The following is a 25751-nucleotide window of genomic DNA, read 5'->3' as shown; positions in this document are numbered from 1 at the left end:
TATGCTTGGCTGCAAAACAGAGAGAAAATAAAATGAATTGCAGCTTGCCAAAGAAGAAGAGAAGGGAAGCCAAGAGCAATCCTATAACTTGTCAGTAATGCCAAGCCATGGTTTGGTGTTCAATATACACCCAAGTGAAGTTAAAGGTAAAGGTATCCCCTGTGCAAGCACTGGGTCATATCTGACCCTTGGGGTGACGCCCCCTAGTGTTTTCATGGCAGACTCAATATGGGGTGGTTTGCCAGTGCCTTCCCCAGTCATTACCGTTTACCCCCCAGCAAGCTGGGTGCTCATTTTACCGACCTCGGAAGGATGGAAGGCTGAGTCAACCCTGAGCGGGCTGCTGGGATTGAACTCCCAGCCTCATGGGCAGAGCTTTCAGACTGCATGACTGCTGCCTTACCAACCTGTGCCACAAGAGGCTCTCAGGTGAAGTTAGCCACATGCATTCACTGGTACAAGACTGAACTCGTTTCCTTCTGAAATATCTCTATGAGAGGCATTTTTAAAAAGATGACAATGTTAACACTTGTTTTATTAGGTTGATGGGTTGGTGAGAAAGGAAATGATTACAACCTTCTAGATCAGTCTTTTTCAAACAGGGTTTCTTGGCAGCCCAAGGTTTCCCAAATAGGTGAGAGTTCATTAATGTGTATCTGTCTGTCCGTCCGTCCGTCCATCCATCCATCTATCATTTGTTACCGTATATGGCCATGTCAACCTGCCTCCCCACCACAAAATGGCCATTTATGGGCCTGAAAGGTGGGGAAGGGGAGGAGCCCTAGGTGGGCATGTACCCAGCTATGCTTCCCAATCATATTCTGCATGATCGTGGTACTTCTGGGGTTTCTTGAAGCCTGAACAGAGTTCCAGGGGTTTGTCAATTGTAAAAAAAACATGAGAAAGGCTGTTGTAGATTATCATTCAACTATTAGTCAGGTATTAGATATTGGCCTTATACCAACTTCAGTTCTGTATTGAAAGACTAAGATCTGATCTCTATTTCTTACCTGCTTTTTATGCAACCTTTCACCTACAATAGAGTGCTTTTTAGATGAGTGGCTGAGGAATTGTATTTGGGCTAGAAGAGCGTTGCTTTAACTTCGCATTTTTGATAACGCAGCATTGGATACAGACTAGCATAGGATGGATGTTTAGAAATAGGCTCCGCTTGGTCAAAGCTCAATGGCGAAGTGCTGACCTGCTGATCCTTGCAACATTGGAGGTGTGACATCAGGACTCCGGGCTAGCCTGGAGATTTGGAGGGAGTGGACCTGGAACTAAACTGTGGAAGGGGCATTATTGCCTTGGTCTAGGGATGCAGCCAACCCTCTGAGGTAGACATATATAACGCTATGGAACAATTTTGTTCTATTCTGGACTCTAGTCCCCCTTTTTTTTCCCCTTTGGCTGCTGCAAAAGAAAAAAAAACATAAAAATGGTTTTCCAGTCTGGCGTGTCTTTGGGAAATGTCACGCTAAGCCAGGCATTCACGAAACCCTGTGGTTCCTTGACAGCCCTGGGTTTCCTGAATCGGTGGGAGTTAATGCGGCCAATCCACTTAATGTGGGTCCTCCTCTTCCTTCAGTTTCATGACGTGATTGTCTTTTCCAGTGACTCTTGTATTCTCATAACGCGGCCAAAGTATGATAGCCTTAGTTCAGTCTAGAGTTCCTTGAAACCCTGGGGTTTCTTGACAGCCCTGGAAGGGTCTCTCAAATGGGGGGGGGGAGCCAATTTTTAATATATTTTTAGTGTGTTAAACATTTGTAAGGTGTTGACCTGCCTCCCCTCCCAAAATGGCCAGTGATGGGCCTGGAGGAGGTGGGAAGTGGAGGAGTTCCTTGTGGGCATGCACACAGCTATGCTTCCTAACCATATTCTACAGCAGGGATAGTCAACCTGTGGTCCTCCAGATGTCCATGGACTACAATTCCCATGAGCCCCTGCCAGCATTTATTGGCAGGGGCTCATGGGAATTGTAGTCCATGGACATCTGGAGGACCACAGGTTGACTACCCCTCTTCTACAGCAGGGGTAATCAAACTGCAGCCCTCCAGATGTCCATGACTACAATTCCCATGAGACCCTGCCAGCATTCATTGGCAGGGGCTCATGGGAATTGTAGTCCATGGACACTTGGAGGACTGCAGTTTGACTATCCCCGTTCTACAGGATCGCACCACTTCTGGGGCTTCTTGAAGCCCAAAGAGTATTTCAGGGGTTGAGAAAGGCTATGCCTGGCAAAGGACCCTGTTAGAGGACAACAGGGCTAGGCCATTAAGGTGACAAAAGTCTCTGAAAAGATGAACATTTATTTAATGTTCTTTAGCTAGTACCTAGTAATGAACAAGTGGTAGCGCGATAATGAAATGCGGGTTGATGCATAAGGCGTATTCAAACTGGAAATCGTATCGATGACACGGAAGCTGCAGTGACGTTTCAGGAAGACGTTGCTTTTTTCAAGTATGCAATAAGGTCTGCTCTCTCTGTCTTCTTTTTAACGCCAGCAAAAAGCATTTTGGTTCCAGGTATGTATTTCTTCGGATCCTCCAAATACTCCATCAATGTATTTTCATTCCAGACAATACCTGAAAAAAATGTAGAGAATAATGATATCTCTCTCGTTTTATTAATATTTCCCGGCAGATTTCAGAGACACCTAAGGATATCTTTATAAAATCGGAAAGTCCTTGAAATCTATTGACCCATCTACATAATATGAAAATCACCTCAAACAGATTATGATCTAAACTGTAAAGGTAAAAAAGAGGATTCAAAAGAATGCTGAAGAAAATCCAATTTCGTTACTGTTTGAACGCATTTAATACTGAATCACAAATCCGGTGCTTCTATTTACTTTAGATTCATCTTTGAATGATCTAGTTAGGATTCAGGCAGTGAATATTTTAGCATATCGTAGAGGTATAGTTGTGAGAGTTGGATGTCTGGTTGTGAAAAGTACCCTAGATGTGTAGATATGGAAGTGAGAATACAGTAGCTGTTTCTTCTAATCACCATATGCCATAAAAAGCACAAGGCCCTTCCAACAATGGTCCTCACTCGGGGACATGCCCCCAATAGAGTGTCCAAAATATGGCCACACAGTAAGTGAGTTAAACAATATGAATCCATGCGAGGCAAAACATGTAGATAAGAAATTTTACTAGCATATTCAAATAGCTTCTGCTTCAAAATAAACAATAAACATGTTATCGTTCAGGGAACGAATCCTCAAGTTTTAGGCCTCAGACACTTTCCAGTAAAACACCTCATTAAATCATCTGGAGACCTAAGGATTTTCTATCATATGCATGAGCTGCAGAGGGGCATACACCTGAATGCTCTCTAAGGATGCTCCTTTGTGGGTGTAGTGGTTAAGAGCAGCGGCTTCTAATCTGACGAGCCAGGTTTGATTCCCCACTCTTCCACATGCACCTATCTGGATGACTGGGTTAGTCGCAGCCCTGATAGTGCTGTTCTCACAGAGCAGTCCCGTCAGAAGCTCTCTGTCTCACCCACCACGCAGGGTGTCTGTTGTGGGGAGAGGAAAGGAAAGCAATGGTAAGCCGCTTTGGGACTCATTTGGGCAGTGACAGCCAGGGTATAAAAACCAACTCTTCTTCTTTAGGCAAACCAGAAGAACCCTTCCAGAGCACACTTCCCACAGCAGCCCTGGCATCCCCACTCAATGATTTCCCCCTTCCCCTTTTAACTTTGTATCCAATTTAATCGTGGATATTAAACAACTGATACTGAGAAGAGGAAAAAACACTCCTCGGTGTCTACCTTTATTCTTGTTGGCATCAGAATAGGAAAATCCAGGGGCTTGTCCCGTTTTACGACCTATGAAACCCCAAAGGTTTGGTCCCGTCTTGTGTTTCCCGCCTTTTTCGACTGTATGGCACTGAGAACATTTCTGAACAAACAGCTTTTTGCCCTTTTCAACATCACCCATAGTGCTCTGTGAAGGAGAAAGAGAACAAAAATGGGGTGCATAAAGTTATTCTTTTACCATGACTGAGTGTTGGGACACGATCCAGATGACCAGGTCCAAATCCCCAAGGAAGCTTGCTGGGTGACCTTCCCCAGGTCACAGACTAACCCACCTCACGGGCTCGTTGTGAGGATAAAAGGGAGGCCGGGAGGACAAGGTAGGTTGTTCTTTGGTGAGGATATACCTCGGTGAGAGAAGTAAGGTATAAATAGAGCTAATAAAATATATAAATACATTTTCTTCCCACGTCCATTTCACCATCCCATGGATTAATATGTAGTAGTGCTGGCAATAAAAATGACTAAACCAGCTTTCCTCAACTTTTTTTACCATACCGAAATCCCTAAAACAATCTTCAGGCTTTGAGAATCCCCAGAAGTGGCGCAGTCGTGCAGAATATGGCTGGGAAGCATAGCTGTGGACACGCCCACCCAGGGCCCCTCCCCTTCCCAACCCCTCCAGGCTCATTGGCCATTTGGGGAGTGGAGGGGCGAGTCAACACCTGATAAACGTTTAACACATTGAAAAAAAATGTATTAAAAATTAACTCCCACCCATTCGAGAAACCTTTCCAGGGCTGTCAAGAAGCCTCAGGGGTTCCACGAAGCTCTGGACTGAACTGAGGCTATTGTACTTTGGCCACATTATGAAAATACAAGAGTCACTGGAGAAGACAATTATGTTAGGAAACACTGAAGGAAGAGGAAGACCCACAGGAGGTGGATTGACTGAATCAAGGAAGCCATGACTTATAATTGGTTGTTAATGACAGGGTGTTTTGGAGAACATCACTTCACAAGGTCACATTAAGTCAGAAATGACTTGATACAGTGACCGTTTACGCACTGGAGGTTTCATGCCATGCTTCAGGCTGGAGTTTTAGCTTCCTGCACCCACAAGGGGGAGCATTTGGTCCGGTGCACCTCATCCGCCCCCAATTCGTGCTCCTGCACGGGAGCTGGGGCAATGAAGTTCCCTGTGCATAAATAGTCAGTGCGGCTAGTAGGGAATTTATTGGTACACTAAGAATGCTGTTGTCAATGCAAATGAACACGGAAAAATAACCTAACACACAGTCTCGTGTGTTCTCTGTGGGGGCTCTCCACCAATGGCACGGGCACCATTATTAATCATTCACTTTCCCCCCAATGTTTTTGCCCACTTGCAAGTGTGATATGCCATCTTGTACCTACTCTGCCTTCCACAGATTATTCATCTCTGACCTTTAGGCATGCAGGCAGTAGTAAGCCTGGACCCTCAAACATTTCTCCTAATCCTCGCATCCCCCCCCCCCCCCCCGGAAGGATGTGCCACTTCCTCCCAGGGATTCTCCACTGAAGCCACAGCAGTAACATTTGCTCCCAACTAACACCACTGCAATTCTTTGATAAAATATAATAAAAGACTGCCTGCAAATAGATGTATCCTTATGGGGGAAAGTGAGCTGCTTGTTTATTGGTGGGACTCAGGTTCTTTGACGGAGGGATTGGCAGGGCGTTCAATATGGACTGTAGCTCTGCCGAGGACCGAGCTTGAGGTCCGAGGCTGGATCGCAACCTTGCTCTGCACGCAGCCAATGATTGGCTAGATCCCGATTGCCGGATCCAGTCAGTTTAAAGTGAAAGTGACCAATAGTATACGCTAGCAAGAAGATCTATTGTGTAGCATTGTATATAAGCTGGGAGTTTTTGTAAGGTTTCCCCAAAATAAATGTTGGCCTCTTGGTACCTTGAGCTGTGAACTCCGAGTATCCTGGTCTCTGAACCCATGGCTTTAATAGGAATGTTTGAGAACCACTGCTCTCAATTATTTAGACTAGCGATCCCCAACCTGTGGGCCCCAGACCACACGTGGTCCAGCGACTAATTGGAGGTGGGCCGCGAAGGATGCCTTCTCTCCCCCCCGACCCTTTACAATACACTTCGGGTGTCATTGTCTCCCATCACTCCCAGATGGGACTATCTCGTTGCAGAGAAACAAGCTCAGGGTTCCCATTGATTTGTCATTGTCATGAGTTAAGATTTCCATGAAAAGAAAATGTTCCTTATGTTCATTGTTGTGGCGTGTCTGTATCTTATTTTGAAGGGATGTTTAAACATTACCATAGCGATCAGAGAGCGTTAGGGCAGTGGTTGAGAGTAGAGGAGTAAACTACCCCCCCTGGGCCTCAGTAAAATTGTCAAGTGTTGAGTGGTCCCCAGTGATAAAAAGTTTGGGGACCACTGATTTACACCATAATCCTACGAAAGGGGGAGGGAAGCTGGAATGGGATAGCCCGATCTCAGAAGCTGTGTATGGTCTGTACTTGGAAGGGAGACCATCAAGGAGGACTCCACAAAAGAAGGCAATGACAAACCACCTCTGTTTCTCACTTGCCTTGAAAGCCCTTTGCTGGGGTCATTGTTCTGTGACTTGATAGCACTTTACACACACACAATCCAGTGAAAACTGAAAAGGGAATAAGTAGCAAAGCACACAGAGATCTATTCTGCATGGTGGTGGCTGTGCCGGGCTGCCAGTTAACCCTGCTGCTTCCTGGGTCCAGGTGGGGGAAGATTTTCCCCGACGGATCCGGTCCGCCTCGGATTCCTACCTCCCCACATGAGGCAGTTGGGCAGAGTTGTTCCACTGGCTTTCGCAGTGACGGGGTGGATAGGCGTGTTTTCACAATGCAATCCCACCTTCATGAAAATGAGGAAAATGCCCCAGTTGGTTCCCACCACAGAGCCAACCGGGGCATTTTTTTGTTCCTTCCGGGAGACCGTAGGAGGCGGAGGAGCCGGGCCTGCAAAGCCCAACTCTTCCCTTGCCACACGGGCCTGGCATGGAATAGGTCCCATTGGTACCTGCAGCAAAAAAGGGAACGGGGAAATATGTGCTTTCTCTTGTTGTGAGGCAACAGAGGGCCTTAATTCGGGCCAGGACTTAGTTGGCGCCGACATCATGTGGAAGCAGCAATTAGTCCCGCTGCCACACGAGCACCAGTTCTGCCTTTTTCGCCCGTGCGGAAAAGGTCAGAGAGACTGGAAAGCTTGCAAGGGATTGGCCTGCTAATATAGTAACACTTTTGAATTGTAATGGGTGGCAGTGGTTTAGAAGCCACAAATGCCCACCTTTCCAGTTACAGGCAGAAAAATAAATGCTACGGGCCTACCAATTTGTTTGCAAGCAAGGATAAACCACATCCACACCGTCAATAAGGAAATGCAAGATGTCTATTCTAGTTTAAGTAAAACTCATTAAAATTGGAAGCTAATATAAGAATAAATACCCTTAAAAAATAAAAAGGAATACTGACTGTTAATAGTTCATTTCAGTCAGCACCTGTATCGCTTGCAATGAAAAACAGCCACACCGTAAAGTGCCATCATCCCAGAGGAAAATCAATGCTTCAGAATGAGAATTCCGGTGCCCAGTCACCCAGAAGTATAGAAAAGTCTAACCTTGCGTCTTTATGATGCAATTTAACTTTATAAGACTTGGGTGAATGGCGCAGGTAGTAAATAATGGCAAGTCATGGATGACTGGTACAGATATTAAAGACCTAGCCACATGTTCCCTACGAAACACACAGAACAGAATCTCAGTCCCCAACAATTTCTGGTGAAGGAGCTTCAGGATGGGAAGATCTGGAGCGAAAAGATGGCATGGAGAGACAAGGTGATCAATCCTTTCCCCTGCCTCCCAGCCACTTAAGTTCTCCAAATTACTTCTTCTCTGAGTGATTTTTCATAGAACAAAATAGTGGTCACTGTTTTCTATCCGATGTCTATGTGCATTGTTATGTCTGTGGGGATTTGGACACAGATGCAAATGTGGGTCCTCTGCTAGCTAAGGAACTAGCCAATCAAGGAACCTGATCACTCTGCCAGAGCCAATCAGATTGCTCCGCTTAGGGGCCAATCGGATTGCTCTGCTAGAGCCAATCAGATTGCTCAGATTGCTCCGCCAGGGCCAATCAGAATTCTCTGCTTAGAGCCAATCAGAGGCAGCAGCTGGCTGCCTGAACGGTATAAAAGTGCATGAGTTTGCCTGTTTTTCTCTGTTCAGTAGTTGTACTCTTGTTGCTGGAATTGCTAAATAAAAAGAGCTGTTTTGAAGACTTGGAGTCCGTGATCACTGAACCCACAGACTTAATATGCATAATAATGGAGAGTTCCTTAGCAATGTGTGGCTCAGGGTGAGTATACACGGGGGTTTAAAAACATTCGATTTCAAACACATTGCCAATATCCAGTAAAAAGTCATTACAATAATAATAAAAGCCTGCTCCACATAATTAACTCTCCAAGTTCCACAGGGCCTGCAAGATGGAGCTCTTCCGCCAGGCCTATGGTTGAGGCCAGCCAGTTAACAACAAGCCAATAGAATCTTTGGCCTCCCCCCCGCCCCTCCCACACTGTCCTTTGTTCCCTTCTGACTCCTCCTAGTTTACTATCCAGTGGGCCAGCGCAATTAGATCACTATTAGTAATGGCTGGTGTGAGAGATACTAATTGCAGTTTTGTAACTTTTGTAAATTCTATCATTTCAATTTATTTGTACTGCTGTGATCTTAGTTTTTCTTGTACTTTAAACCAGTGGTCCGCAACCTTTTTCAGGTTGCAGACTGGTGGTGGTGGGGGCGATCAGGGCGTCGCGCACGCGCATTTGCGCCAAGTGGGGCCGCAAATGCGTATGCGCCGACCTGTGCGTTTGCAGCCCCACGGGAGCGCAAAGCGCACGCGCGAAAGTGCCACCCATGCGTGTTTGCGGCCCCACTGGGTGCAAAAGCGCATGTGCGTTTGTGCTGGTGGCCGTGCTTCCCTCTCCCCCCCTCCTGCAGAAAGAAGCTGGATGGGCCGCAAGCTAATCGGCCGCTTTGGCTTTGGCGGACGCTTTGCTTGTGGCCTGGGAAGTTTCTCACTGCGGGGGGATCGGGGCCCGGTGGTTGGGGACTACTGCTTTAAATCATGCAAACCCCGAGGCGGTATTCCGTAAGGGACAGTATATAAATCTCTAAATAAACAAATAAATAATAAAAATCTTACGGGGGGGGCTTACTGGGTGGGTTTGTTTTTGGAGGATGGTTTTTGGGCAGGGAGGCCAGCATCGTGTTCATGTTAATTTCCTGGCCTCTACAGATGCTCCTGGCCCTGGCGGAACAGCTCCATCTTGCAGCCATTACCTATAACTGATACTATGAATTGTGCCTCTGTTTTTCTCATTAAATTGAAGTTTACCCCATTACATCTCACCTTTGCTTCCTGCATTTCATTGACCTTTGGTACTTGCTGTTTACAGCTCATAACCTAACCTGGTTCTGTCTGCCTAATGAGGACCCATGGTGCATGTCTGACCCAGTGCGTTCTAGGACACAAAACGCTTACGCTGGAATAAAAACAAGCTGGTCTTTCAGATGCCACAAGTTTTTTTTTTCTTTTTGCTGCTGTGGACTCATGTGACGACCTCCCTGGAAGACCTTCTGGACCCATCACCATAGGAATGGCACAGCATCACAAACAGGGGGCTTTATAATGCTGCTTCATTAGTGTTGCTGGCAGATGTATTGGCACCAACGACTAGCTTTGCACATATACACGCACAAACACACAGAGAAGCGCTTCATCAATATCTAACCCCGTCTATAGGCAGCAGGCAGTCAACAATCACTTTTCAGAAAAGATAATTCGGTGCTCTACTCCACCTAGAACTAGAACAATACATGAGAGAGAACACGGCGAGCAAGACTTTAACAGAGCCCTTCTCAATTTTTTTTTTTTTAACCATTGAGAAATCCCTGAAAGAGTCTTCAGACTTTGAGAAACCCCAAGAGTGGCGCGATTCTGCAGAATATGGTCAGGAAGCATAGCTATGTACCCGCCCACCCATGGCCCCGCCCCTTCCGATTCCCTCCAAGCCCATCATTGGCCATCAGGGGGAGCTGACATGACCATATATGGCAATGGTTCTCAACCTTTCTAATTCCATGACCCTTTTAATACAGTACCTCATGTTTATATCTTATAGGTTACAGGCTACAGTGTCAGCGATGGGGTTATGCGTGTCATAGAATCATAGAGTTGGAAGGGGCCATACAGGCCATCTAGTCCAACCCCCTGCTCAACGCAGGATCAGCCCTAAGCATCCTAAAGCATCCAAGAAAAGTGTGTATCCAACCTTTGCTTGAAGACTGCCAGTGAGGGGGAGCTCACCACCTCCTTAGGCAGCCTATTCCACTGCTGAACTACTCTGTGAAATTTATTTCCCTGATATCTAGCCTATATCGTTGTACTTGAAGTTTAAACCCATTACTGCGTGTTCTCTCCTCTGCAGCCAACAGAAACAGCATCCTGCCCTCCTCCAAGTGACAACCTTTCAAATACTTAAAGAGGGTTATCATGTCCCCTCTCAACCTCCTTTTCTCCAGGCTGAACATTCCCAAGTCCCTCAACCTATCTTCATAGGGCTTGGTCCCTTGGCCCCAGATCATCTTCTTCGCTCTCTGTACCCTTTCAATTTTATCTACGTTCTTCTTGAAGTGAGGCCTCCAGAACTGCACACAGGTGTGGTCTGACCAGTACCATATACAATGGGACTATGACATCTTGCGATTTTGATGTGATGCCCCTGTTGATACAGCCCAAAATGGCATTTGCCTTTTTTACCGCTGCATCACACTGCCTGCTCATGTTTAGTTTACAGTCCACAAGTACCCCAAGGTCTCGTTCACACACAGTGCTACCTAGAAGCGTATCCCCCATCCAGTAGGCATGCTTTTCATTTTTCTGACCCAGATGCAGAACTTTACACTTATCTTTATTAAATTGCATCTTGTTCTCATTTGCCCATTTTCTCATTGTGTTCAGATCTCGTTGAACTCTGTCTCTATCTTCCGGAGTATTTGCCAGTCCTCCCAATTTGGTGTCATCTGCAAACTTGATGAGTAGTCCCTCCACCCCCTCATCTAGATCATTAATAAATATGTTAAAAAGTACCGGGCCGAGCACCGAACCCTGAGGTACCCCGCTACTCACCTCTCTCCAGTCTGATGAAACACCATTGACAACAACTCTTTGAGTGCGGTTCTCTAACCAATTCCCTATCCACTTAACTATCTGAAAATCCAGATTGCATTTCTTCAACTTATCCATCAGAACATCATGGAGAACCTTGTCAAAAGTTTTACTAAAATCCAAGTAAATGACATCCTGCATGGTGGTTGGACTAGATGACCAAGGAGATCCCTTCCAACTGATTCTATGAATCTATGTTGTGGTGACCCCCAACCATAAAATTATTCAAGTGTTCTTTCACAGAAATCAAACCGAAACTGAAGACCCATTGTTCATGATGGTATATAATATAAAGTGGTTATAAATTGTATATAAATTGGCGGGCACCTTCAGAAGGAGTGTTAACAGTTGCAGTGCCCCCCCCAGCCAGTTGCAGTGCCCCCCCTCTGCCACGACCACCATGGCAGGGTCGTTTGACCCCCCAAAGGGATCCCAACCCCCAGGTTGAGGACCACGGATATATGGTTATATCACCTGATAAATGTTTAACAATTTAAAAAAAACATATTAAAAATTAATTAGCCCATTCAGGAAACCCTTTCAGAGGTTTCATCGAGAAACCCCCAGGGTTGAGAAGGCCTGCTCTGACAAGAAACACCCTGCTTTACATTTAAAGTGCTGGAAATATCACAGAAGTGAATGCTCATTTTGGCAAACTCTCCCCAGACCTTTGGCAAGCTGTGGAATTGCTCAGATAACAGTTTGACCTTTGCTGCTAAATAAGACAGAAATCCGACTGATTTAAAGGAGTTGTGCTGCACATGGACATATGTAGGACTGCAGCCTCGGTTACTTGTGTAAGTGAAATGGCATCAGTGGCGTTTTTCTCTTTCGAATTTATTTCACCATGACAAGGGAGCCGAGAGCAGAAGTACTGATAGAAATATTCTTTTGCCCGAAAGCCACTAACTGCTAGGCTTTACACCTAAATTCTGAACGTATTGCTCATATTAAGGGCAGAGGAGGAATGCTTTTGCAAAAGCCTGGGTAATAATTTATAAAGAAAATGCCATTTGATATTACACCCCCACCACATTCTGCTGTATCAGAACAATATAAATTGAGATTTGCTAACTCTGAGGGCACAAGTCATACTAATATACATTGATACTAATGTACATTAAATCAAATGAATAAAACATTGGAAGGTAATGAGGACTTTACTGATCCCATGGAGACGCATACAGTGCCAAGTACAAACCTGTGGGGGAGACTCACTCTGTGTCTTTGCACGACTTTGCATGAGCAACATAAAGACCGGCTCCTAGGGATGCCGGGCTCCAGGGGGGAGCTGGGGAACCCTCCAGAATTGCAGCTCATCTCCAAGCGACAGAGATCAGTTCCCCTGGAGAAAATGGATGTTCTACTGTAGGTGTGAATCATAGAATCATAGAGTTGGAAGGGACCTCCTGGGTCATCTAGTCCAACCCCCCCCCCAATACAGGACACTCACAACCCTATCGCTCAGCAGTAGACTGTATGGTGCAAGGCTCATGACAGCAAGCCTGTGCAGAATTAGATGAAGCAAGTCCTTTCAGGGACAGTACTGTCCTGAGTACACTTAGAATCATAGAATAGAGTTGGAAGGGACCTCTTGGGTCATCTAGTCCAACCCCCTGCACTTTGCAGGACACTCACAACCCTATCGCTCATCTACTGTAACCTGCCACCCCCTTGGGCCTTTACAGAATCAGTGTCTCCGTCAGATGGCTATCCAGCCTCTGTTTAAAAATTTCCAACGATGGAGAACCCACCACCTCCCGAGGAAACCTGTTCCACTGAGAAACCGCTCTAACTGTCAGGAACTTCTTCCGGATGTTGAGACGGAATTTCTTTTGAATTAAATTTAAATTTTGAATTAATTTAGCGTGGCTAAACTGCGTTTCTCCAGATGTCCATGGGCTACAATTCCATGAGCCCCTGCCAGGGGAACTGCAATTCGTGGACATCTGGAGAGACACAGTTTGGCCACCCCTGCTCTATGGCAAGCATTCTCACCCAGTTTCATGAAACTCTGATGTTTCTTGATGGCCCTGGAAGGGTTTCCCAAAGGAGTGGGAATTTATTTTATTTTTAAAAAAATGATTAAAGATTTATCGGGTGATATTACCACATATGGTTGTTGATCTCCCTTCCCAATGACAGGCCTAGAAGGGTTAGAAAGAGAGGGGCACGTACACAGCTGTTTCCCAACCATATTTTGCACAATCGAGCCACTTCTGGGGTTTCTCAAAGCCAGAGGAAAACTTCAGGGGTTTCTCAACAGTAAAACAGTTGAGAAAGGCTACTCTGTGGCATGACACCCCACTGAAGTCCCTGTTCTGTCTAGGGTTCATTCACAAATCTCCCGGAGTTTCTCAACCTGGATATGGCAACACTTCCTGCCCCCCCCCCTTTATGGCTGCGGAGAACCTGCCAACCCTATTAATGCTTTGCATGTTTAGAATAACCCTGCGTTTCAGAGTGTGAGAAGCCAGCTAAACTCTGCACTGTGCTAATTGGTTGGCCGTTGCGCCAATCACCAGGCTTCCTCCTCCTACTCTCATAGCCTTGCTGGGCACAAAAAGGTTGACTGGACCGGCCTTTAGGTCAATGATGACTTGTTATTATTTATTGTATTTATCCCCCACCCTTTCTCTTCAGATTCAGGGCTGGGTAGATCTGAGTAAAACGTCTGTGGGAGTGGTGGGCTATAAACTGAAAAATAAGTAAATAATAAATGACTGAGTGAATAAAAATACTATATATATAAATGCATTATAATAATAAATAATTTAAATCTAAAACGTCTAAAAACAATTCCATCCTTAAATGGGGCCTTGATAGGGAGGCCACTTATTTATGTATTCAAATCAAACCGTCACGGTCCACCTTTCCTCTTGGCTCAAGGCGGCTTACAAACGTTCATTTATTGTATTTATTTTATTTATAGTTACATTTGTTGACCACCACTCCCAGACCCTGCCAGCTCATGGCGATTTGCAAAAATCTATAAAAACATATAAAATACAATTACAAAAATACAATCCTATATCCGGCGGTAACACACACAACCCCCCCTCCGTCTAAAATCTCCCCTCCCTTCCTACCCACCCCCAACCACAGTGCACACAGCCCCATAATGCCGGTGCATTATAGGTTAAAATCAAATAAATTGGCACAAATACCTCCTTCTCGCCCCTCCCACCGATCCTGCCATTCAAACCCGTCCAAAAGCCCCGGCAAACAGGCAGTCCTAGCAGTGCCTCCCGAAGAGCCCCCCCCCACACACAACTTTCAAGAGTCCATTCCTCAGTGGGGAAACTGCAATGGAAGAGGTTTTGGCTCCGGCTGACAAAACCCTCTCAAGAATCACTCTGAATACCCCAGCCTTTCTCAACGTTTTTACCTGAACATTCTTTAGGCTTCGAGAAACCGCAGAAGTGGCGCAATTGGGCAAAATATGGTTGAGAAGCATAGCTTTGTGCACGTCCACCTGGGGCCCCACCCCTCTCCACCCCCTCCAGGCCCATCATTGGCCATTTGGGGAGTGGGGGCAGGTCAAATCAACCATACATGGTTGTATCACCGGATAAATCAGCTTAAAAATACAAAAATTAATTAACTTCCACTCATTCAGAATACCTTTCCAAGGCCATCAAGAAACCCCGGGGTTTCACAAAACCCTAGTTGAGAAAGCCTGGAATACGTTTTAAATCAGGTAACTGTACAGGTAGCTTGAGGAAAAACCAAATAAACCAGTGGACACAAGTTTGAGGAAACATTCAACTATTTTTTGGTTTTTCCAGTGATGCTGTGACTGCAGATAAAGTACAGCAGCAATGGGGTTTTCTTCATGGCAGGTTTCCCGAGTTTCCTTGCCCCAATCCCCCAGAAGAAGCCATTCCTAGGGTCACAAGGGCTTTTGCAATTTTTAAAAAGTCAGCATTGTTTCGTTTAGTATTTATAATCTAATTTATATGCTGCCCTTCCTGGAAGGCTCAGGGTATATTATCGTGGTAACTATAGGTGTAGTTCCCAGCTTTTTTTAAATATAAAAAGCCACTGTGCTGTAGTGGTTAGGAGTGCAGACTTCTAATCTGGCGAGCCGGGTTTGATTCCCTGCTCCCGCACATGCAGCTGCTGGGTGACTTTGGGCTTGCCACGGCACTCATAAAACTGTTCTGACCGAGCAGTGATATCAGGGCTCTCTCAGCCCCACCTCCCTCACAGGGTGTCTGTTGTGGGGAGAGGAAAGGGAAGGCAACTGTAAGCCACTTTGAGAGAAAAGTGGCATATAAGAACCAACTCTTCATAAGTTTCTAGCCCTTTTGGTTGCAAAGCCTCTTTCCTTAGATATTTACAAGGGAGAATGAGACCTTAAAAAAAAATTATGAACACTAGGGATTCATCGAACCTGCTATACCTATAACTTCCATAATATAATGACATTCTAGTACTGATAGATTCAAGTGCATAGCCTTGTTGGTCTGAAGCAGCACAACAAAACAAAATGAGAGTCCAGTGGCACCTTTAAGGCCAACAAAGATTTATTCAAGGCGTGAGCTTTCTTCGTCAGACTAGACTTGCACTCGAAAGCTCACACTGTGAATACATCTTTGTTGGTCTTAAAGGTACCACTGGACTCTCATTTTGTTTTGTTATTCTAGTACGGATTTTAACAATACTTTAAAACTCCCTGGTGGTAAGGTTAGGAAACGGCAGGGCCAGAGAAAAACGGCAGTTAGGTGGGCTGGAAAACCCAAATGTTCCTACTCACCCAGCAGATACTGAGGCCTGTGGGATGCTGGCACTTCAAAGTATGGCAGTTTTTCATTGATTAAAAGTCTTTCCAAAATTTCAGAGCAAAGCAGGTTTGAGAAAGATTGGAGAAAAGCCAAGGAACGTCCCAGAGGCGCACAAATGCACTGCAATGCCGCAAGGGAGTGGGGGGACCATCACTTTTCAAACCTGGGGCAGATGATCCATGCTAAAGCCATCGATGTCAATACCGGACTGAAGGCAAAGAGCAGTACAGCATTCCTTGAAACAAAGGAAACCCTCTGCACCCTCTTCAGTATTAAGGAGGGGTGTGCACAGACATTACATAAGGTAACAATGGAGAGCAAAACACAAGTACCTTGAAGTATAGCATAAGGTGTATAACTGTAGTCCAGGCTTTCTCAAACAGGATTTCAAGAAACCCTGGGGGTTTTGATAGCCCTAGAAGGGTTTCCCAAATGGGTGGGAGTAAATTCATCTTTTATATCTTTTTAAAATTTGTTAAACACTTATCCTGTGATCTGACCAAATATAGTCATGTTGACCCACCCACCCCCTCTCCCCAAAAGGCCAATGATGGGCCTGGAGGGGGTGCAAAGGGGAAGGGCCCCAGGTGGATTTATATGCAGCTTGGCTTCCCAACCATATTCTGCACGGCTGTGCTACTTCTGGGGTTTCTCGAAGCCTGAAGAATGTTTCAGGGGTTTCTCAACAGTAAAAGAGTTCAGAAAGTCTTCTCTAGTCCTATACACATTGTCTTGTACCACAGATTTGTTCAGGACAGACCAAGTTTTAAGCAAGTTTTTAGGATCAGGCTGCTGAGATGGATACTGCAGCACAAGATGTGCCATTCTCATTGGTATTTAATTTTACTGGTCAAAATAGTCCTATTTTGAAATTATGCTAATAAAGTATGTATTATAATAAAAAAAAGATCTGCCATTGTGTGGAACAGTACCAACTGGACAAAGGAAGAATCTCTGTCAGTAACCTTGGAAAGCTAATAAGCCAAAAGTTTCTATAATAGACAAAGAAAGCAAAAAACCTGAGGATTGGGATTAGACACGAGTACCATCAGTATCCCCTCTCCACTTGCTAGGGGGGGAATGGGTAGTTGATTAGCCGCTCTTGCCAGGTAGTCATTAACTATTGACATGTTAATTGGTTTTAATGTATTTTATGGGGTTTTATACTGTTGTAACCCGCCACGAGCCGCAAGGGAGTGGCGGGAAATAAATTCAATAATAATAATAATAATAATAATAAAAGATTTTGAGCTGGGCATTTTTACGGCTTCTTTGCCTCCCCAGAAATGAACAGCGGGGGGTGTAAACGTTTGGACCTTGACTTGCTCCATATTCTCTTGATAAAGATTTTATTTATTTATTTTGGGGAAAAAAACCCTAGTCCTTGAGAGTCAAATAGGCGAATCTCAGCTTCCTTTATTCCATTTCCCAGGAAAAACTGTAATATAGCTGTCTGAACTCATGTTAAGTGTCAGGGGCTGTTGCAGCAATTAGCAACTTGGTGAGGGGAAGCCTGGGTTCAAGTCCCTGTGAGGGACACGACTCTCACCAGGTGACCTCAAACCAGTCACTTTTTCTCAGACTAACCTGCTTCACAGGACTGTTGTGAAGAAATCAATGGGCTCAGCCCATGCCACTCTGAATTCCTTGAAGGAAGGAGCGTGAGACCTAAATGTGACAAAACCAGTACTTAGCTTATCACTGCAAAACAAATTCATTTTGCTACTCTATTTAGATTTTGATTTCTAGGCCACCCCCTCCCTGCTAGCAGTCTCAACACATAAAATCACATTTAAAACAGTAAAACAGTTTTAAAATGTAAGCATATGAAATTCACAAACAAGATTTCTGCTTTCATTCAGGGTGGCCAAACTGGCTCTCCAGATGTCCATGGACTACAAATATCATGAGCCCCTGCCAGCAAAGGTTCATGGTAATTGTAGTCCATGGACATCTGGAAAGCCAGTTTGGCCACCCCTAACTAGATAATCAAGAAGAAAAGGAGCAAGGATGGGGGGGGAGAGAAAAAAAAATTAAGAAGGGGAGAAAGGGAGGAGAGATGCCTAAACTGAGTAAGCAACCAACGTGCGATCAAAATTGAGTATATTAGGCTGGGAAATTAGCGGAAAAATTAAACTTTACTGAGGACTAGGACCTTGACTCCTTGTAAGATAAAACCAGGAATGCCACGGAGCTTCTCCAAATCATCTCCGCCTCCCCTCACTGCCTACCTACTATCGAGATTTAGACACCTCGGCTCAGCCTGCTCCCAAAGCCCAGCCCTAAATCCTCCTCCTACCCGCCCAACGTAGAGAGACGGCTGTCGCCTCGGCGCGACTTCGCGCTCTCTGGCATCAAGCCCGCAGGTGCCGCCAAGGCAAAAAGGAGTTTTGTGTCGCAATGGAGCTGTCCAATCACAGGCCAGGAGGCGCTCTCCCTCTGATCGCTGATTGGCGCATTCTTGCCACGAGGGCGGGCCGTTGGATTGCCCGGCGCTCTTTTCTGCAAGATTCGAAGAAAACTGCTCTCCCGCCGGCGGAGAGAACCCTCGTGCGTTCAACAGCCAGCAGAGCGGACGGAGCGAAGCGATTGGCTTCTGTCCCAGCCAATAAGAACTCGCTCCTTTGCCGTTCCCCCGCCCTTTCGAGGGGATTACGTCAATCAGGCTCTTTCCGCGCTTTTATCCATTTCTCCTTTCTCTGAGGTGCTTAAACTTGAACCCAGACCCTCTTGGGAACAATGTGGGGGGATTGCTAGCCGGGTGGGTTTTATGGCTGAAGTATGAAAATGCTGGATGCTGAATCAGTCCACCAGAATCAACCTGTCGACTCAGATTGGCAGCTTCTCTTCAGAATATCAGTTATGAGAACTATCATATCACCTCCTGTCTGGTCCTTTTTAATCCAGAAATGCTGGGCATTGAGCCTGGGGCTTTCTGCATGCTAAGCACAGGCTCTTCCACTAAACCACAGCCCCTTCTGGAATTGAATAATCAAGGAGAGAACTCTCAAGAAATCCCAGAACAAAGTTTGAGTCCAGTGGCATCTTTGAAACCAAGAAAGTTTTGTTCGTGTTATAAAATTTCATGTGCATGCACACTTCTTTGGATGAAGTGTGCCTGCACATGAAAACTTGCACCTTGCATAAAACTGCCCAGTTCTGCATGCAGATTCTGCATGACTCAGTTTACTTTTGTTGCTTTTGAAAAGCTCACGTTTTAAAACGGCTGTAAGATCGGGGCAGACTTAATTTCGTGGTCTGACTTTTAAGTGCAGCCATTTAAAAATGTGAGCTTTTCAAAATAAAAAAAAGTGAACTGAATTGTCCAGAATCAGCATGTAAAACTTGGAAGGGTGGAGCGCTGGAGACTGCTACATTTTGCCAGTTCCGTGATGGAAATAATTATTGTACAAAACCAGAATTAAACCATTTTCCTGTTTATTTCTAAGCTAATTCCTAACTGAGCCAATAATTGAAAGTCACTAAAATTATGCATCCATCTCTCTCTCATCTATCTATCTGTCATCTATCATCTATCAATCATTATCACATTCCTTTTTTGTTTTTTATATCTGAGGTTTTCACTGCCTTGTAGACTGACACAATGAGAAAGAAAGGATAGGGCAGCCTGCAATAATCTGCATACTATGAAGAATCACAGGGAACCTATACATTTTATTTACGGTCATAGACCAGCCAGTAAAAAAGCATAAAATTACAAATATAAAATCAATTATAAATGGGTGAAAACTAAGAAATAAGAACAATTGTATATAGATCCAGTATAAAAGAGAGAGAGAGAGAAAAAAAAAACACACTAGGGAACAGGGTTGGTCCAGCTCTGCCTTATTTTTATAGCTACCCAAGCAAATCTAGCGATAATTTTTGTTAGATCTTTATTTGTGTCTGAAAGTAGTAGCTTAAGACGCTGTTTCCTCAAACCTCTGGGGCATTCTGCGAGCAATGAGGCCAGTGAATTTGTACGGATGTGACGATAGAGCCTGCACTCAAATAGGACATGTTCAGCTGTCTCTATTTGACCTTCGCCACAGACACACTTACGTGCTTCTATCGGTAGCCCCTTGAACTTTCCTTCCAGGAAAGCGGAAGGGAGGGCATTATAGCGGAGAAGAGTAAAAGATCTTCTTTGTTCAGAATGTGGAAGATCAGTTAGATATGGCATTAAGACAGCCTTATTAAGAAGGTCTTTCCCAAAAAGTGGGTCCAATATCTTATTGATATCATGCTGTCTTTCTACATCTATTACTCTGTTCCTTATTAGTTCTTTCGCTTTGTCATGTCCCAGGCCCAGAATAAATTGATAGGACAGACCATAGGAACACAGCTTCTCTGGTAGTGCTTTTAGCCAGGGTGCGACAAATGAGTCTGTTAGTAGAAGGCTGATAAGACCCCTCTGCCGAAATACCAGTTTAAGCCAGAACATAAGGGTTGCCATCCAGAGCCTAGTCTGAACATTAACCATTCCAGTCTCTATCCTAATTGCGATATTGGAGATGTTATTTGGCAATTGGAGAATAGTTCTCAGAAATTTAGACTGGACCTTCTCTAGGTTAGATAGATTGCCAGAGATGCTTATTGGGGCCCCATAGGTTAGTTGTGCAAGAGCTTTAGCCTTAAAGATGTTGATGGCCGCTTGTATGCATCTTCCACCTTTTTGCCAAAAAAAATTCTGAATTGCACTTGAGCTTTTCTGCGCATTTGATGAGATATAATTTATATGTGCAGTTCTAGCTTGTGTGGCCTGAATTATGACTCCCAAATATTTGTATTGTTTTACTTGCTCTATCAGGGTCCCATTTATTCTCCAAATGTGAGATTTTGGCCTCTTTCCACAAACCATCACCTGAGTTTTATTATGGTTCACTTCAAGGTAGTTTGCTTGGCAATACAAGTTTAAGGCACTCAAAGCTCTTCTCATTCCTATGGGAGTCCTAGAGAATAAGGCTAGATCATCGGCATAAAGCAAAAATGAGATGTGTTTTCCACTGATTTTTGGAGGATGGAAATTTGGGTTTTTGAGATAGCTGCCAATGTCATTAATAAAGTAATTAAATAGGAGGGGGGCCAATATGCATCCCTGCTTAACTCCCTTTGTTGTCTTGATTAAATCTGTGAGATGTCCTTGAGGGCTACATTTAACTCTTATGGCAGTATTTTCATGTAGTTTTTTAATAAGCACAAGTAGCCTCCTGTCAATGGAGGTCCTGCCTAATTTGGCCCATAACAGATCTCTTGGAATAGAGTCAAATGCAGATTTAAAATCAACAAATGAGATATAAAGGGAGGTTGATTTCTTTGAGGAGTATTTAGCTATTAGGTGATCTACCAGCATACAATGATCCAGTGTGGAATATCCTTCTCTAAAGCCTCCTTGTTCCTCTGCTAGGATGTTCTCTTCTTCTAGCCAGTCTCTATATTTCCAGCAAAGGTGCCTAGCATACAGCTTACTTATGGTGCTGAGGAGGCTTATTGGTCTGTAGTTTTGGGGTTCCTTCCTATTTCCTCTCTTGTATATGGGTACCACCACTGCTATTTCCCAACCTTTTGGAAGGATACCTGTTCTATCAATTGTTGTAAACAGCTTAGCCAATACTGGCACCCACCATTCTATGTTCCTTCTAATTAGTTCAGGAGGTACTAAATCATAGCCAGGGGCTTTCCCTGATTTAAGGGTACCAATGAGCTTCTTGACTTCAGAGTGATTAACTTGTGGCCATTCCGGTATCCTGGTCAGCTCTCCCACATCTGTTGCCTGAATTAGCTTTATCTCTAATGAAGAGTATAGCGCCTTATAATGTGCTTCCCATATTCCCGGTGGGATGGTTGAAGCTGAAACTGATTTTGCTTTACAATCAGACACTAGTTTCCAGAACCAAGATGAGTTTTTATCGAGAACAGCTTGCCTGATTTGTTCCCAGGCTTCTAGAGCAGCCTTCTTCTTTTTAACAAGAATCACGCTTTTATACTTCTGTTTTAATTGCTTGATCTCATTTCCTATAACATCAGAGGGATCAGTTCTATAATATATGTATTTATCTCTTAGGGCCTGTTTTATGGCTCTACATTCTCCATCGAACCAAGTATTGGAATGGCTGTTTGTCTGCTTATTTTTACCTTGCATAGCATTAGATAATGCATCCTGAAAGACCTCAATCAGGCTTTCATACCTGTTTAGGATTGAGGTACTTTCAGAGTTAGAGAGAAATTCTTTTGTTTTGTTAATAAAAGATGTTAGGCTAAACAGATCATTAATTATTTTGTCTGTCTTGATGTTCCATTTAATTCTTGGTAGACAGTTCTCATCAGCTGCAAGCCCCTCAAAGCACTGGGTTAGCCGAAGCCGATTGAATGGAAGAGTACAGGATATTACTAAGGGAAAATGGTCACTATCATAGAAGGATGAAACCTCAAATGACCTCAGAACTTATATCAGATTTTTAGAGACAATTATATAATCAATTGTACTCATTTTATCCCCAGCCCAAAATGTAAACTCCGCTGGATGGTCCTCAATTGCTGCACCATTTAAAATAACTAAATCCAATCTATGTGCCATCTGAGCCAGCATAAGTCCAGCATAGTTGTATTTGGTGTCTTTGAACACTCTTGCGAGTAAAGGCTCAGGTGTGTCAATTTCAGGTACATGTAAATTATAGCCAGCATATAGGGCACAATCATCATAACCCATCCTAGCATTGAAGTCTCCTCCAAGTATAAAACGTGCAAGGGGATGAGCATGCATTAGTTGACTTACATAGTTCTCAAAGCCCTCCCAGGAAGCCTCCACTTCTGCTTTTGTTCCCCCTGGGGGAAAGTATACATTTACAAGCAAGTATTTCATCTGTTGGAATGACAAGATCACAGCCATGGCTAGCTGTCCAAAATTAGACAATGATTCTGATTTTATCGTTAGCTGAGTGGACACTAAAATGGCTAGCCCCCCTTTTGCTCTACCATGCAAAGAAGCCTGTGCTGGAAGATCAAATGACTTATAGCCAGGTAAATATGGGGAATTTAGAAGCCATGTCTCCTGAACCATGATAACATCAAAGATGTTAAGAAACTTGGAGACTTGTGGATCAGTTTTCCTATTAATCCAACCTCTGGTGTTCCATGATATCAAGGTAAGGTCCTGCCCTCCCACAACCTCTTCCCTCAGTTCTTGCTTATCTAGTCAGTCCAAAGTGATAAGATCCAGTTGACCATCTTGATCATTGAAAACACATCCATTCTTTGGTGGCAAAGGTTCGTTCCCCATGATGTGTTGATGTTTCTGTGGCGAATTATTATTAAGCAGCATCTGGGGTAGTTGTCCAACACAATCACTGGTGTTCTTATGTATGGAAGGCACATCCAGATTCACATCAATGGGCTGAACTGATTCCTTCATTGTACTAACATTTTCATAAGGGGTTGTATAGGCCGTTTCCATTCTATTTACACTGGTCGCTACTTCTTCTAATTTAGCCCCAAGATCCTTCAAGCGTGATGTTATTGCATCCTGTTCAACCTTGGGCAGTTTTCCAAAAGACTTTAAAAGATCTTCTTCTATCGAGTTTTCCAGATAAAATGTCCCACTCTCTGTCTCTTTTTGTCCATTATTTTTACTTTGATTAGTCAGTGACTGTTCTGATAAATTTTTATTCGAAGCTGCTGGGATATGTTTCAAGACTGATTCTTCTTTCAGCTGATGTTTATAGATTAAAAGAGGCATGATGTCAATGTTCTTAAATACCCTACAAGGGAACAGCCCCATCCTAGTTAGCCTTTCCTTCTGCCTCATCAACAGCCTAGGGATAGCTGCAGAGCTAAAAGTTAATACTACTTTTGTTGTTTGTTTCGGGCTGTTTAGCAACTCCGTTGCAATCAGGTTGATGGAATATAGTGGTCTCCTTAAGATGTTGCTCAGATGTCTTATTGCTATTCTTAGAGGGGCCCATGGTGGTAGGAATCCTCCAAGTGGGCAGACTGTCAGGCAAATTTTTTCTTTTTGGAGAATAAGCTTCTGGATATGAGACAGTGGTTGGATAGTCTGAGCTGTTGACCAACCAATACGTCCAGGCTTCTTCTCTAATGGCTTAGTGAAGTACTGGGCATTACTTCCTTGTTTTGACTGTACCACATTTATTAATGATTCAATTTTTAGAGAGAGATCTCTCAAATCCTTTTTGATATCACCTACCATATCAAAAATACTTGATACAGTACTTGCGGTCAGAGTTGCATATCTTGCTATTAAGCTGGCTCCAGTCTCCTCAGAGTTTATCTCCTCATAGCTAATTTCGGGCTTCTCATTCCCAATCTTCCTCTCAATTTGAGGCTGTGGTCCGCTCGGGTTGTCTTGCCTTACTGACAAGGTCGAATGGTGATTTGAGACTGGCACGTTAAATGTTGTAGATCCTTTCTTTTTAAAAAAATCATCAATTTTCTTTTGCTTGTTAGCTGGCAAAACCACCTCCTCCTCTTGGCTATCCCCCTCTGCGTTTCTTCTCCTCTTACTTCCACCCATTGCAGTGCTCATTAAAGTAAAATATCCTGCTACAAGTCAGCAACTACTAATATCTTCCGGTATTCAAACTTCCAGACTTAGCTTCCAGAAATATTTTCTATAGACGTTTTGCAAGGTCTTGCAAGGTTTTACGGCATATGTGGGTGGGGTGGAGAGCGTGAACGAGAGGTAAGAAGGTCTCGGTAGGGAGTCCTTATCTTTGTGCTCAGCTAGACGAAACAAATAGTTAAAATTCCAAAGCAGAAGACGGAGCTCCTAAAATCATATCACTGTACTGACTCAATTAAGAATTAGATAAAAGTCTCAGCTGTTAATGTTATAATCCTCAGTAGAGAGAGAGCCGCCATGCGTCCTACCTCGTTAGTAGCCGAACCTATACATTAAATGCATTGCAACTTTCTACAGGATGGTGGGGGGAGGATCGGTGATAACTGACACTCAAGAGCAAACACAGCCCTTTTGTGTTAACACAAACTTGCTCATTGCTAATTGGATCAACTGGGAAGTTTGTTCAAAATGCTAGCTCCAGCCCCGCACCCTTCTCCCCAATGCATTTCTTGTACTATTCAGGGTGCCAACATTATAACTCAGAAACACAGGGAGAAAAACAGAAGAAAACATTTCTGTGCAGCGTTGATGACAAACTTGCCAATTCACCCAAGTTGCATCCAACTCTGTGAAAATCAAGAGTTAATGCTGAGTGTGGAAAGGGTCTTTGAATGGACTGATGACTGTATAAAGGGCCATTGAAGGGACCACTAGAGTAAGGGTAGTCAACCTGTGGTCCTCCAGATGTTCACGGACTACAATTCCCATGAGCCCCTGCCAGCATGCTGGCAGGAGCTCATGGGAATTGTCGTCCATTAACATCTGGAGAACCACAGGTTGACTACCCCTGCGCTAGAGGAGCACATGAGAACAAGAACTTAACAGAGAGTAAAATGAGAATGCGAAAGAACCTATTAGAAAATCATCCTTGATGCATACCCATTTAGTGTGTAGAATATTACACACAATCACATGGAAGTCAGGAGGAATGCCTATGTGAGAAGGCTACCAGAGTTTGCCTCTCTGATATAAATCTTTGCAATTAGTGATGAAATGTTAACATGAATTTTTCAAAAGTCTTCTTCCATCTGCCATACTGGATTACAATGTGAACTCTTTTCTTTTTAAAGATATTTACATTTTTAAAAACATATATTAGACATGATATACAAAAAGGATGGAGTCACTGAAGCAGTCGGTGCAAACTTAAATGGACTCCGAGGAGTGGTGGAGGACAGGAGGGCCTGGAGGATCATTGTCCATGGGGTCGCGATGGGTCGGACACGACTTCGCACCTAACAAGAACAACAACGCAAAAAGGATAGAACAGAATAG

General features: G+C 44.1%; 1 protein-coding gene across 9 annotated transcripts in view; it reads right to left on the bottom strand.

Moving 5' to 3' along the window:
• Nucleotides 1-2302: 2302 nt before the first annotated feature.
• The window catches only part of LOC143829164 (cytochrome c iso-1/iso-2), a 37163-nt gene continuing 13714 nt past the window's right edge, over nt 2303-25751 (bottom strand). The window contains exons 1-4 of one of the 9 annotated variants that reach the window (XM_077319607.1): nt 18070-18360; nt 17426-17506; nt 3790-3964; nt 2303-2591 (exon numbers count right to left, since the gene is read on the bottom strand). In XM_077319607.1, coding sequence (XP_077175722.1) covers nt 2443-2591; nt 3790-3958 — 318 coding nt within the window. In that variant the 5' untranslated portion in view covers nt 3959-3964; nt 17426-17506; nt 18070-18360 and the 3' untranslated portion in view covers nt 2303-2442. Of the gene's footprint in view, nt 2592-3789; nt 3965-13987; nt 14012-15810; nt 15938-17425; nt 17507-17993; nt 18369-25751 lie in introns of those variants that run through there. The other 8 variants (XM_077319608.1, XM_077319609.1, XM_077319610.1 and 5 more) reach the window with 8 other exon arrangements.

The sequence above is a fragment of the Paroedura picta genome, chromosome 2, assembly GCF_049243985.1.
Source record: "Paroedura picta isolate Pp20150507F chromosome 2, Ppicta_v3.0, whole genome shotgun sequence".
In the NCBI taxonomy this organism is placed as follows: domain Eukaryota; kingdom Metazoa; phylum Chordata; class Lepidosauria; order Squamata; family Gekkonidae; genus Paroedura; species Paroedura picta.
Note: the sequence above shows the minus strand (reverse complement) of the source record. Positions and strands in the feature narration are given on the sequence as shown.